A 14,496-nucleotide genomic window follows, 5' to 3' on the forward strand; every position below is an offset into this window, starting at 1 on the left:
GGGTGTGGCTGGAGGAGGGATTATGGTCTTGCTGCATTCCTGTTGAGTTTCACTGACTCTAGGGGTCACCCAGACTGCCCTAATTACTTGGGGATTCAGCATGGCTTCCTCATTTCCCATCTGTATGAAGAGGACAAAACCACAAGAGAACTCAGAGAAACTCTGTGCCTGGAAAAACTCCAAAACTATGACTCTGGAAGTAGGGAAAAGAGAATGACAGGAGGAAAGAGATGTGCAGCCTCTTATCCATCCATCCTCAGCAGAGACCAGGATCCCTGGTCATGAAGTCCTTTATTTCCCATGCGTTTACAGTGTCAGAGCAGGCCCCAGGATAGAAAATCGTGCATGCGATGCTTCTCACTGAGGTAGAACGAGCTTCTAAAGTGTGGTCCATCTCCCAGACTGGGAGCCCTCAGAGGTAGAAGTCTTCAGTGTCTGGGGGTGTTGCTCAACACTGTGCTGGCTGAGCTCAAAGACAGCACATGAAGGAGGCTGACTTGAGGACCCTGAGAGGGGCTCCTCAGGTAGGAGGACAAGCGCATCAGCATGTGCCGAGGTGTTGAGGTGGGGTGCTGCTCAGTTTGCATGGAGAACAATGGGCCAGAAAGAGGGCAGAAACCTGGGATCCCAGCCTGAGCATGGACCTTCATCTACTGGAGGAATGGATTAAGCTACAGTGGTATTCCCCACTCCTTAGTACTCCTACTCCCCAGGGAGCTTAGTGGAGGGTTGTTCTATGAGAAGCTCTGGACAAGACACACAGGGTTTCCTAGTAGCGCCACAGCCCTCAGGGTCCCAAGAAGAGGCAGGAGAGGTTGCATCCTGGTGACCATCCTCACAGGAGGCCCTTTGGCTCCAGATGTGTCCTGTTTTTCCTGCGTCTTTGTCTAGCATTTAGCAAGCTATACACACTCACATCTGCAAGGACCATGCTTTGCTGAGTTGGGTGTGTGTGAGTTATATGATCTCAGTCACTCTGTGGGAGCAGCTGCGAAGAGGCATGTTTTCCGAGGCATACATGATATTTTTTGAACCCAATTACATTTTTTCCACAAATCCACATGGGATGTTTCCTCAGGTATATTATCATGGTGGTGATGGCAGTGGAGAATTCCTAGACGCAGCTGTGTCTGGGACACCTCTCATCTGCACACACCACGGAACAGAGACGAGTGCTTGTGCTCAACTGCCCTTTACATTTTTTTTAAAAGAGGCCCAAAATGTCCAGATTTTATTTAGAAAGCCCTTTCCCTTGCTGTTATACAGAGAGTAGAAGTGTTGCTACAGTCACAGCGTAACTGGTAGGCACAGATGGCCGACTTACCCACCACAGCTGTCCACACAACAGCTAGCCTCATGTGAAAATATTTAGTTTCCCTCTTTCTCTTTATTGAGAATAGATTCATCTTTCATACAATACATTCCGACCACAATTTTCCTCCCTCCACTGCTCCCGGCTCCCAACCGCTTTCTCTTCCCTCCAAATCCACTCCTCCTCTCTTTCCCTTCAGGAAGGAACAGCCTTCCAAGAGACAACCACCAAATACTACAGAACAAGACGCAGATAGCCTCTCCCTCTTAGTATTCAGTCTGGGGCTCATGGTTTAGAGCAGCCTACATTTAAAGTGGGCCCGCCCTCCTCAGCTATTTCTTACTGGAATACTCCTCCCACCCCCACCCCCAAGTGCGTCCTCTGGTGACTTAAGCTGATTGTGAAGATTGGCTGTCATGCGGGTGAGATGCCACATTGCTCACTTGTGCACATTGTACCTTTGGGAGTCGGAACCACAAGGTGGGTGTGATGTCCCATGTTTGTTATCAGCACTTGAGAGCTGGAGGCTGGAGGTCTTGGGTTCAAACCTAAGTCCGAGCTTGTTTTCAGTAACCTTTGGGAAATACAATGATATTGGGCTTTGACAAACTCCTTATAGAGGAGTGCTCAAAACTAGTTTTTCTGGTCTTCCGCCTGTTGGTGTCTGTCACTCAAGATTTGAGCTACTAAGCCCTGCTAATCTGATTTCCTGGTGTGAACTCAGAAGCTGCTTTGTTCCTGACTGAGATTAACCTTACACACAACCATACAAACCCCACTAAAAACTACCTTTACTCTTCTCTGCCTTCCCACGAACTCCTTTCGCCTATCTCAGAAACAGCCTGACTCGTTCTTTTGAACAAATCAGAAAAAAGTCCAGCACAGTAACAAATGTATCTTCCAGGAAGTTGAGTAGAAAGGTGGGTGCTGTGGCTACCTCCTTCCTTTGATGTGCCCGTTTAGTTGGTCACTCCTCTAATTATCCTCGTTCATTTCTTCCAGAATCCAACAAGTCCAACTCCAAATGGTTTCACACGTTGACAGTGTCCTCCTGGTATGTGTTCAAATACCAGTCTCTGACCCAAGAACCATCTCCTGACTCACCCACTACCAAACAGAGCTGCTAACCCAGTGATGCCCTAATTCAGCCGGAGGCTGTCTGCTTCCTGACTTGAGACCCCAAGTCCTCCAGTTTACCAGGCCGTAAACAGAGAAGGTTACAAGAGAGCATGGAGGCTCCCCCCACCCCACCCCCACTACGCAGGGATCAGTGGCAGCCTGACTACTGTCATGTATATGGCTCACACATTAACCAGTCCCTATTCCCTTACCCAGACAGAGTGACCCTTCCATATGACTCAAGTATGACCTAGTCCCCTACCTTGGTCATGTAGCATGGGTCACATATTAACTAAGCCTGCTTCCCTTCCCTTCTGTCTGGAACCTTAAACAGCAGACACCTTGCTCTGCTTGCTTTGTGGTACCTCAGAGCTTCCACTGTATTTCCTGAGTCCTGTTGCTGCTGCTAACAAATCTGTTGAATCTCTTTTCCTTTCCCACCCAAAGCTAAACAGTAATGTTTTGAGGAAGTGATGTTAAATCAATTTGGGGAATCATATTTAGAAAAAAAAAAAACGAAAACAAACAAAACCCATACATACAAAGTCAGATACAAAACTGAGTAATTGACTAGAGGATCATGGGCAGTCGAGGGGCCTAGGCCGTTGGGACTCACTGGCCTCAGGTGACTCCACTTAAGGCTTCAGTGTGGTAGGAAATTCCCAGGGTCTTCACCCAGCTGAAGCTAGAGGTGGCTGAGTTGTGATTTCTGTGGCCAGGAGTGGGGAGTCTTTGTCCATGCCAGTGTCTGAGAATCTCTCCTAGTTGAGTTTCCACCGGTCTATTATGTGTGTTAGGGCCCTGTTTTTCCGATCTGAACTGAAATCTCCCCAGACCCTGCTGAGGACAACAGTCTCCCTCCAGCTCCCCCTTGCGGCTGATTTCCTCTTGGTAGACGGGGAGGGAGTCAGGGACAAGAAAACAGAATGGCTCTTGCCCCCTCTGCTGGCTGCCCGCATGGGCAACAGGAAAGGCCCACAGCAGGGGTGCAGCTAGGAGAATGTTTTCTTGGCTTGCGTTTCCTTCGGGAACCATCCTTCCCCGACCAGCGGACAGACAAACGATGGGAACATGGTGTGAGAAAGGGTCTTCTCAAAGTTTTATCCCCCGTCCTCTCCACAGGCCTGTAGGACTCCAGGGATGGCCAGATTTACAGTGGGCCACGGTGGGCCAGTGGCCACGAGGGCTAGTACTGCGCGATGCCAGGAGGAGCAGACCCTTGCTGAGTGTTTCTGCCGTTCTGCATGACAGGCACCTGTGACCCCATCATTCCTTGAAATTAAAACTCAATGGCAGAGCCTAGCTGTCTCACCGAGGATGCAACTGCAGGACAGAAGAGCCTTTGTCACTGGCTGTAGCAACAGGTGCCATGGGGGCAGGGCCACTCAACCAGCAGGAAGTGCTGGTGACCGCATCCTCTTCCCATTGTCCAGCTCTCCCATCCCCCACCTCCCAATGGTACGTGCTCCTCCTACTTCTCCTGTGGACATGCTTTCTCTACCCACCTGACAGAGCGGTCTCCTACTGGCTGCTAAACTGTTGGGTTTATCTCTATCAGAGAGACTGTCTCTGGTTTATCAGACTTCACAGCGGAGCAGGAGAGAGCTGCTGAGTAGGCAGCTGTGTAAACAGTCTGGGTGAGTCTGATCTGGAACACCCTAGGGACTGTAGTTGATGGCCTCCCAGTGGGATCGCAAAGATGGCCTAGTCCAATATGGAACCATGGTGGGGACATCGTCCCAGCCTTGTCACACAGCTGCCTAGGATTTGAAAGCAAGAATTATCTTCCTGTTCAGTACTTGCCTTCTTTGTATTGACCCAGGCAAGTACCGTGGGGCATTTGGACAGGTTCCCTCTGCGGTCTGCTCTCTGTAGGGGAGTCCCTGAGTCAGGTCATTTCCAGACAGTGAGTGAACGGCAGGGAAAGTTGACATGTCAGCTTGAGAACACAGAGGATCTGGGACTTTGCACTACCACTCTCTGTACCCTCAGTTAGAGATGGGAGATGATGACAGCTGATAACTGTTGTGAAAAGGCATTCTTGGAGGCCAGCATGTCCCTAGGACTCAGATTGGTTTCTGAAGACCATGAAGACTGGAGAGCTTGACACAGATCTGAATCTTCCCAGACCATAGTTGGATTCATTTTTCCCAGTTCTCAGATTTCCATGATTCCCGACATCGGAAGGCAGCACCCATGCCCCTTACCCACTCCAAGGTTCTAGGATACAGTACACAGCCTCTCTCCTGGTTTCTGTACCCACTGCTCCTCCTTCAGGCTCCTCCAAGGCCACAAGAAGTGGAGAAAGGCAGGGTCTGCTGGTTCTGGCCTTTCGTTCCCACCCTTCCCTGTCAGTTGTCATCTGAGCATCCTACTCTGCTAACACGGTTCTCATGATGTCAAAGCCCACCCAGGCCAAAGCAGGACCCACTTTCTACCAGAGGCCTGGCTACAGTTCCTCGGCTTCCAGTCACTAGTGTGGAGCCAGAGTCCTTTACAGAAACGCCGTGACCGTGAAACTCTCTAAATGAGAAAGTTGGTACTGGGCAAATCGACGTGATTCAGCTGTGTATGATCTGAGTAGATGCAGCCAAGCAGGTTTCAGATGTGGTTACAGTACAGATGTGCTACAAACAGAGAAGCCAAACCCATCCTGTGACTCTGAACTAGGCTGGGTTAGATGGCAGCAGGACGCCACCCCGAGACTTTGGTTATCTGATGCCTGGACAGAGGACTTCATCAGACATTTCCTGAATCACTTTGTAGATCTATGGTTTGTCATGCTGTGAATGAAGCACACGACCTACCTACCGGGGTTTAAAACCCATTTAGAACTTCCCACGCCTTGCTTTCCACTCTCAGATCCGGCTGAGCCCACGAATCATGAATGACTGCTCTGCTCTCGTCTGATGCTGACAACCTCCTTGCGTATCTGAGGATGAGCGGACACACTCAGAAATGTCCCTGCATAATCCCGCTGTCGGTCTGTGGGACTTTGTAACCCACCGGGGTGGGTTTCTTTGGGAGTGTCTGTCTACACCTCAGGCTGAGCAGCTATGGATGGTGTTTCCTGAGAGGTGGGCAGTAACTTCTGGGAGTGAACATTAGTGAGACAAGACACCTGAGAACCAAAAGTTCAGCATGAAGGTTTAGGTGGAAATTCTCTTGTCACTGACCATGTGCCTCTGAACAAAGCATCCAGGATTGCCGTTAGCCCACATGTGAGCTCCCCTGTCCTGCTGCACGGACACAACCCACACTGAAAACAAGTTTTTCCAAAGCCAGAAGACAAGGCTGCTCAGAAGAAAGATTCTAAAAGCAACCAGAGCAACAGAAACTTCTGGCAGGAGAGAACATTCAGCATAAAAATATGCAAATAAAATAAAGTTCGTGTCTTAGGGTTTTACAGCAGTGAGGAGACACCATGACCAAGGCAACTCTTATAAGGACAACATTTAACTGGGACTGGCTTACAGGTTCAGAGGTTCAGTCCATTATCAAGGAAGGAGCATGGCGGCATCTAGGCAGACATGGTACTGATGGAGCTAAGAGTTCTACATCTTTATTTGGAGGCCATTAGGAGAAGACTGACTTCCAGGCATCTAGGATGAATGTCTTAAAGCCCACACCCACAGTGACGTACTTCCTCCAAAAGGCCACACCCACTTCAACAAGCCACACCCACTTCAACAAGGCCACACCCACTTCAACAAGGCCACACCTCCAAATAGTGCCACTTCCTGGGCCAAGCATATTCAACCACAGTTTTGCTGGTTGTTTTTTGTTTGTAAGCATTTTACGTGTTCTCATGAGATACATCAAGTGAAATTATATATATTTGAATATATATATTATATATAAGTTAGAAACAGTTTTAAGAATAAACTGGAAAAGGAAAAAAAAAAAAAGACCAAGCAGGTCACCCTCACTTCTGACACCATCTCTTTCTTTATCTGGAACTCTTTATTGAAAAACACACATAGGCAGGTGAGTTTGTCAGTTGTGTGCACCATCTAATATTGTGCAGTAGCACTCTGGAATGAACATGCCACAGTTTGTGAGACCATCATTGGCCTTATTGGCGAGCATTTGGGCCGTTTTTCAATGTCAGAAAACAGAGGTTCATTTTCCCCATGCCCTTGTGGGTTAACAAAGACACTTTTTTGAATTTCCCTTTATAGTGTTTCTCAGTGTCTCTCTGTTTATAACTTCCTTAGGTATTGTTAAAAGTGCTGCGGAGATTAAAATCCTTATTTCAGAAAATAAATATAAAAATACAAAAAGAAAAAAAACACAGTTTGTAAATGTCGTAACTTTATTCAACATATAAATTTTATGGGTTTTTAATTCCTTTCCATTTATCTTGCTGTCTTGGTTCTTCACGTGTGGAGGAGTCTTTCTGAGGAAATCTATAGGTTCCTATTTTTAAGCATTTCCTTGTTCAGAGTCTAGACAGAAGAATAGTTAGAAATATCAGAGGAAGTCACACACCTACCAAAAGAACGAATTCTAATATTTAATTATAGATCTTTAATTTTAATTGTCTTTAATGACGAAACATTTTCTCAGATTTTCTCAGATTTTCTCCAAGTTTAAAAATGAGAACCAAAGGTATTGTCGAAAATGATTCGTTGTGAAAGAGTGAGCCTGTCAATCAACCCAAAGGAATTTCTTCTGTGTGAGAGCTCTCCTGCCGTGCCACATGACTAATTGCAGTGCGGTTGAATTTAATGTACATTTAAATGTGTCTTAGAAAACTGTGTGTGTATAGAATGTAAACATTAGGTGATTCCATTTTTATGTCTCACAAATTTTCTATACGTATTTCTTAACTTGAAGAATTTTATGTATCTTGCCCATATTCTTTCTCCTCTCAGGTCCTTTCTGCCTTCCTCTCTACCCAACTTCATGTTCTCTCTCAAATACATCTCTCAAATTCATGAATTTAGTTAAAAACAAGTTAGTCCAGGTAGTAGTAATTAGAGTTCACTAGCATTTTTTTTTCTGTTAAGAATTTCTACAGTGTACTTGAATCAGTCCAATTAATAATAGAAAACGTTAAACTCAAAAAACAGTCTAGTATGGAGGCCCAAGCAGGGACTCTTTTGCTTTCTTCAGGTTGGCATAGGATTCGAGTATACTGTACCAGAACTGAAAGGGGCGCTGTATTCTTCAATGGCGAATTCATCTAGAACACAGAAATGATTGGGTAGGAAGTGGTTAATTATGAAGAAAACCCTACAAGTGAAGAAGGAAGGCATACATTGTAGCTGTAGAATTAATGAAAATATAGGCTAAACTGAGTTACTTTGATTGGGGGTGGAGCCTAAGAGAACCAGAGCTAAGGCCCAGAACTGAGGGGTGGGCTCCAGGCTTGCTCTGACTGTGTGTTCCCTGTGTGTGCTCAGTTAAGGAGGAGACACCGTTAACACCGCTAGCATGGTATGATCAAGTTCAGAATTGGGACCAAATGGAAGAATTTCCTACTATATACAGCCCTCCTCCAAGCCCCATTGGAGGGATTATCTACAGCACATAAAAAAAAAAAAATAGGGGGTTGGGGATTTAGCTCAGTGGTAGAGCACTTGCCTAGCAAGCACAAGGCCCTGGGTTCAGTCCCCATCTCCAAAAAAAAAAAAAAAAAAAAAAAATAGGTCAAATGGTAGGTTTTATGTCACACATCAGTAGCAAGATGTGATCTTACAAAACAGATACTGTGATTCTACCTTTCTAGGATAATCCAGCCCTAAGCAAGCAACTTTAAAGGGAAATTTTAGAACTCATGACCAGTTTTTTTCATGATGTTTTCATCAGAATGGCTCTAAGCCTTGTTTAAAGCATACCCAAGAGGTTAATATATAAAAACATAATTATAAGTGACCGTAGACTCACTTTTCCCCCAGTGAAATGCTGTGGTGTTTTGTTTAAGGTGACCTTTTATTAAATTAGGCACTGTCTCCTATCAAAGCTCCTGTGTCTGGATTCCACTCACCTGTCTCATAATAATCGTAGACTTTTACTGGGGCTGGTTTTAAGTTCTTTACTGGAATGTCTTGTTCCACCGCGAAGGAGAAACCCATGGTTTGATTGGTTAGCTGTGGAGGTGAGAGCATTGGACTCAATGGTTAACTTAGTCATTAGTCACCGTCTTGTTTCTTAAGATCTACCAAGCTGTATGAGTGTGCTGTCTCCCACGTGACAGCCTGGAAGAGGACAGGGTGTGCTTCGATCTGTGTAACATAGCTAATGAAAATTATAAATCTTTAATTTTAATTGTCTTTAGTGACGAAACAGTTCTCAGATTTTCTCAAAGTTTAAAAATGAGAACCAAAGGTATTGTCGAAAATGATTCGTTGTGAAAGAGTGAACCTGTCAATCAACCTAAAGGAATTTCTTCTGTGTGAGAGCTCTCCTGCCGTGCCACATGGCTAATTGCAGTGCGGTTGAATTTAACCAATGTACATTTAAATGTGTCTTAGAAAACTGTGTGTGTATAGAATGTAAACATTAGGTGATTCCACTTAAATGTCATAAATTTAGCCTTGCTGATGAGTCCCAGTCCCTTTTTTCTCTGTAGCTATTTTGTCCGTGTGTGTGTGTGTGTGTGTGTGTGTGTGTGTGTGTGTGTGTGTGTATTCGAGAGTGTGCTTGTGTGATAAAGGAGTGGTGGCAAGACTGACTTTGAACCCTTGATGGTCTTTTATTGTTATTGTTGTCTTTCGAGACAGTTTTCCAGGGTTTCCCTATGTAGCCCTAGCTGCCCTGGACTCACTCTGTAGACAAGGCTAGCCCAGAACTCACAGGGATTTACCTGCCACTGCCTCCCAAATACTGGGATTAAAGGCATGTGCCACTATCACCTGGCTCCTGATGGTCTTGTTAGATCCTCCATCACTTCTTTTTTTTTTTAAGATTTATTTATTTATTGTGTATAAGTACACTGTTACTGTCTTCAGACACACCAGAGAGGGTATCACATCTCATTATAGATGGTTGTGAGCCACCATGTGGTTGCTGGGATTTGAACTTAGGACCTCTAGAAGAGCAGTCAGTGCTTTTAACCTCTGGACATCTCTCCAGCCCCAGCCCTCCCTCTATCACTTCTTACACACCCCACAGAGTCTCAGGGTCTTACCTTTTCAATGTAGATTAGAACGTGGTTGGTGTTCACTTCAGTCCTCTGAATGTTAGACTGGTCTTGGAGCTGGTGATGGAGTGAGGAAGGTTTATGGTAGGAGCAGTTACAGGTGTTTATCATATAAAAGACTTTGATGGAGAATACAAACTACTGATTTTCTTTCTTTAGGAATACTAGTCATGATGATGATATTTATAAATCCTTTCTATTCATACACATATATATGTGTATAGATACATATATTTGATATGTACACATGCTAGGAATGTATAAGGAGATTCATATATATATGTATGTGGGCATACATGTATTTGGAAAGTATGTCCACATACTTGATAGCTACTGGTTTGCTAGTACCTTGGGTGTGAGGCTAGAACTTAGACACCCTAACCAGTATAAACAGTAGCAAATGACAAAGTCACACTCTGGAGAGGCAGGTTTGCCAAGTAAGCTCTGTGAAGGCTACATCAATAAAATTAAGTCGACAAATAGTATGGCATTGCCACCAGTGGTTTAGGGTTCGCTCTTTCCACCAGTGGTTTAGCGTTAGACATCTGCTACTGATGGCCTAGGCTTTACCTTTTTCACGGATGGCTTCACAGGTATGAAGCCTGACACCATCTTCACATCAACAATGACCATGTTGGAGTTGGGTCGTTCTCCAATGTAGCTGTAGATAACACACAGAGATCAGTCCTCCCTACAGCATTCCTCAGGACTCACTGACACCAGAAGTCTAAACTTCACCACTCAGCTCGCTTTCTATCATATCTGTGTAGTTGTGTGGAAACCTCACCATTTTCCTCTCCTCTCTCCAGCTAGAACATATATGTGTGTGTGTACATATAGGTGCATGTTTATGTATGTGTGTGTATTTCTGAGAAATATTCTCAATGTTAAGGCCTTTCATCAAGAGTTAAGGAAATGTCCTTGTTAACAAATACAAGAGCCCATTTTTGTTAAGCCTAACTTTGCACAATGCATTTCTTCCACAGAAGTTAACCTGTTTTTTCTTTACATGTTCTATAAATCGACTGCTTATAATTTAGGATTTACCTTACGTTGATGTGGATCTGGAACTTTCTGTGATGTTCTGCCTTATCAAAGTTTAAGGGGAGAGTGTTGACCTTCAGAGTGAAGGGCGCTTCTCCTTCTGCCTCCGGAAGGATGTTGTACTTTAGAGATGTCTGAAAACAACAACAGCAAAGTTTTTTATCTCAGCACCGGAACACCTTGCAGCCTCCTTCAAGTAACTCAGGTATTCCCTTAGCACACATTTCCATTTCGATTGTGCAATTAAATGTAAGCCTTGGCATTCCCTCTCTCACAAGCCCATCCTCTGGGCCCTGGAGGTCTCACCTGGAGGTACACACATCCTGACCCTGACACTTTGGTGATGTAATTTCCGGGCAGATCTGCCAGCCTGACTTCCTGCAGCAGCAGGCGATTGCCATTGTTAACATGGAGAGTCCCAGAGACGGTCCCTGAAGACTCGATGGTGACCGACACTTCTTTATTACTTTTCGTAAAAGTGGCTGCTCCATATTTGGAGAGGGCTTGAAGAGCCACCACTGTATCCTGAGAAAAAGAAAGATACAGACATTGCAGAGAAAGCAGCAATAGCAAGACCACCCTGAATGTCCAACGTTAGCACCAGGGTTCGTTCGGTCCTGCGAGCTAACGGGGACCCAATCTAGCTACTGCAGGAGGAGTCCGTTCTATCGTTTACACACATTACAATATATACAGGAATGTGAACTGAGCATATGACCCCAGCAGTTTATAAATCTGCGTTGCGATATTTGTTGCAAGCTAGAAACGGGGAAGAAGATGCAGGCGGAGAGAAAAAGAAGACTGGAGATGAGATAATAAAACACATTCATGTAGAGGGAAAGGAGCACCATGGCAGAGCTGGAATGTTTCAAATGGTCTCAGACATGGGAGCAAGTCCACTCCAAAAACAGCACGAGGACTTGTGGCGCTGCTGTGGACAGGAAGTAGCTTAGGTAGAGTGAGAATTTTAGTCTGTGGATGAAAATAAAGTTACTTTTTTCTCATGGAAGTAGTAAGGTTTTAAAAAACATTACAAAAACAGTACTTTGGGAAACTGACCCGTGGTGATGTGGAGGACCTGTGTGAGGAGAGGGTAAGGGGAGTGAAAGGAGGACCCAGCAGTGCTCCATATGTGAATTAGGTGGGACTTGGTGATGGAGGAGTGGAGAAAATATGAGTCAGAAGCTGCATATACATGTCTGCGTTTGTATATAGATTAATTGCTTTCTCTTTCCTTCCTAGGGTCTCTCCACAGACCTGAGTGGAGGAGAACCCCCCATGGGAGTTTTGTTGTTTGCTGATCCACTTCACAATCTTGGATGCTGTAGTCAGGTCCGATGAAGAAAGGTCTCGCGTAGGCCGGGAAGATGCAGAGGTGAGGTAGGCGAGAAGCACGTAAGCTGTCATCTCCACTTCAGCAGAAGGGGCCCGCGGTTTATAAGAGAAGGACCTCATTTCCCGGACATTTTCCTCGACATTCTTAGGACGTTGCCAGTGCACTGATTCCTCTTTCAAACAGAAAGGATGGAATTTTAAGCTTAAAACATGGTTTTAAAAATCTAGCCTATGGGGCTGGAGAGATGGCTCAGTGGTTAAGAGCAATGGCTGTTCTTCCAGAGGTCCTGAGTTCAATTCCCAGCAACCACATGGTGGTTCACAACCATCTGTAATGGGATCCAATGCCCTCATCTGGTGTGTCTGAAGACAGCTACAGTGTACTCATCATATACATAAAATAAATAAAATATTTTAAAAAAATCTAGCCTATGAATGACAATTAGCTCAGCTAATGAAATGGCACAGATGAAGTGCACAAGTGCTTTAAATGGTCACAATCTAGACCCCTGCTGGCCTTGAACTTGAACTCAGAGATCCACTGGTCTCTGCCTTTTAAGGCTGGGATTAAAGGCGTGAGCCCCATTGCCTGGCGATGAGCAGGTCTTTAGCAAGAAAGTACACCAAGCTCCCAGATGATCACAGGGGGAGTCTTTGGGTCTCTTACGTCCCCGTGCTGCACCAGCAGCTGGGTTATATAAAATCAGTAATGCGTGTGTCAGTAAACTGGTTCCTATCACTTAGGCATTGGATCAATGACAGTTTCTCTGTCCTCTTTCTGGTTAAGGTCGGACAAGAGGTGGGAGCTCAACAGAGGGACTCTGGTTACATCTACCTAAGTATACTGTGCAGTAGAAACCTACCCTCATTCACAGCGTCTTTGTTTAGGGATTCAAGCACCTCGCTTCGCTTGGCTCTGTTTCCTGCCAGGGCAAAGGCATAGGCCAGCAGTGCTTTTGTGTAGACATGACTTTCTTGGCTGTTTGAGATGGAGGCCCAGGCCGTTTCCAGGCAGAATAGAGCATTACGAACAACACTGTGCTGTAAAAGAAGATGAAAACTAATTTTAGAGTTACAAGACCAGGCTAATGAGCTACCCACCAGGTTAACCCCGGCTTGAGGGCCACACTGTGACAACCAGGGAGGAGTCTCCTCTAAATCTTTTTAAAAGGACTTGCTAAATCCTGTCACAGTGAAATGTACCAAGATAAAAGACCATCAAAACTGGAGTTTTGAGGGGGTTATGGTTCTGTGATTTCTTTCTTCTTTTATTCCTTACATTTGTGAAGGAGCTATGGGGATGGGTATATACGCACAGTGACAGGCAGGGGCATCTCCAGCAGAGCAATGGTGATATAGGCAGAGAGTGTCACTTCATCATCCACACCACCCTGGAAGAATGGAAGGAGAACGCTCACACACCTCAGTCTTTGCTGGTCTGCTAAGTCTTTGTTAAAAGCATTAGACCCTCTGAGTTATGTCATCAGGACTGGAGAATTCTTTTCTTTTTCTTTTAAGATTGTAAGATCACGTATATATGTGTGTATCTATATGTGGGTTCGTTCATGAATGCAGTACCCACTGATGCCAGAAGAGGGAGGCATTGGGTCATGTGGAGCTGGTTAGAAATGGGTGGAAGGATGCTGGGAACCAAATAGATCCTCTGCAATAGCACTAACCACTCTCAACTGTGGACTCATCTCTCCAGCCTGAAGGACCGGAGAACTCTTAGAGAGGCCTCCCTTCCTATGTATCACAACCTCGAGAGTCTCGCAGAGACGCTAGCAGGGCCTCACCTTCATCGCATTGTTGAGCAGGGATCCAGACTGTTGGAAACAACCGTTCTCCCTTTGTTTCATCGAGAGCCAATTGAAAGCATTTGTGATGTGTGTCTTTTCTATATAGATGTATGACTGAGCTTGAGCGAAGGCCTTGAGCACAAATGCAGTGAGCCTGCCCAGCAGAAAGGGAGATCGAGACAGCAGGTCACTTTTAAAGCTCACTGTGTGCTGCTCTGATCTTCAGGGTTCAGTGGGGCTCGTTCTAGGGCATTAGTTGATGGTGTCACTCTTTTGGTCTTATAAAATAGATATTTTTGAACTGTTACAGCACCCTCCCATCAAAACTGCATTTCCTTCTCTCTCCCTTCTCTCTGCTTTGCCCTCTCCAAAGGGCAGTGAGGACTCCTCCCCATCGCTGTGGACAACTGCACTTCCTGCCTCACACCTCTGTCTCTTTGATTTCACTATTATCAGCTGTGCTGGAAGAGCAGGCGGGTTTGTAAGGATCAGCAGGGTTGACATTTGGAGTTTTAATAATGAGTCAATCTTCTAGAAAAGAATCCCAGGCTCAAGAGAACAGCCTTTTCTTGACTCCTCAAGCACCTCGGATCAGCAGAGCAGGAAGACATAGTTTCCTCTTACCAAGTGTTTCCCTGACTGTGCCTCATACCGCGGTCCCCGAATGTGCTGTATGAACCGTCACTGTGCTGATAGTTCAGCTGCCTCTGGTACCCTGGAGAGGGAGTTTCAGTCCTTTA

The 14,496-nt window shown here is 45.4% G+C and overlaps 1 protein-coding gene across 2 annotated transcripts in view; it reads right to left on the bottom strand.

Moving 5' to 3' along the window:
- Positions 1-6,727: 6,727 nt before the first annotated feature.
- Positions 6,728-14,496, bottom strand: part of Pzp (pregnancy-zone protein) — a 46,094-nt gene continuing 38,325 nt past the window's right edge. Inside the window, exons 25-36 of one of the 2 annotated variants that reach the window (NM_145779.2) lie at positions 14,381-14,471; positions 13,754-13,910; positions 13,274-13,348; positions 12,821-12,998; positions 11,880-12,130; positions 10,929-11,147; positions 10,626-10,756; positions 10,149-10,239; positions 9,567-9,635; positions 8,424-8,526; positions 7,578-7,619; positions 6,728-6,879 (exon numbers count right to left, since the gene is read on the bottom strand). In NM_145779.2, the coding sequence (NP_665722.2) occupies positions 6,857-6,879; positions 7,578-7,619; positions 8,424-8,526; positions 9,567-9,635; positions 10,149-10,239; positions 10,626-10,756; positions 10,929-11,147; positions 11,880-12,130; positions 12,821-12,998; positions 13,274-13,348; positions 13,754-13,910; positions 14,381-14,471 (1,430 nt within the window). In that variant the 3' untranslated portion in view covers positions 6,728-6,856. The remainder of the gene's footprint in view (positions 6,880-7,577; positions 7,620-8,423; positions 8,527-9,566; positions 9,636-10,148; positions 10,240-10,625; positions 10,757-10,928; positions 11,148-11,879; positions 12,131-12,820; positions 12,999-13,273; positions 13,349-13,753; positions 13,911-14,380; positions 14,472-14,496) is intronic. The other variant, XM_008763310.3, reaches the window with a different exon arrangement.

This window comes from Rattus norvegicus, chromosome 4, assembly GCF_036323735.1.
Source record: "Rattus norvegicus strain BN/NHsdMcwi chromosome 4, GRCr8, whole genome shotgun sequence".
Lineage (NCBI taxonomy): Eukaryota > Metazoa > Chordata > Mammalia > Rodentia > Muridae > Rattus > Rattus norvegicus.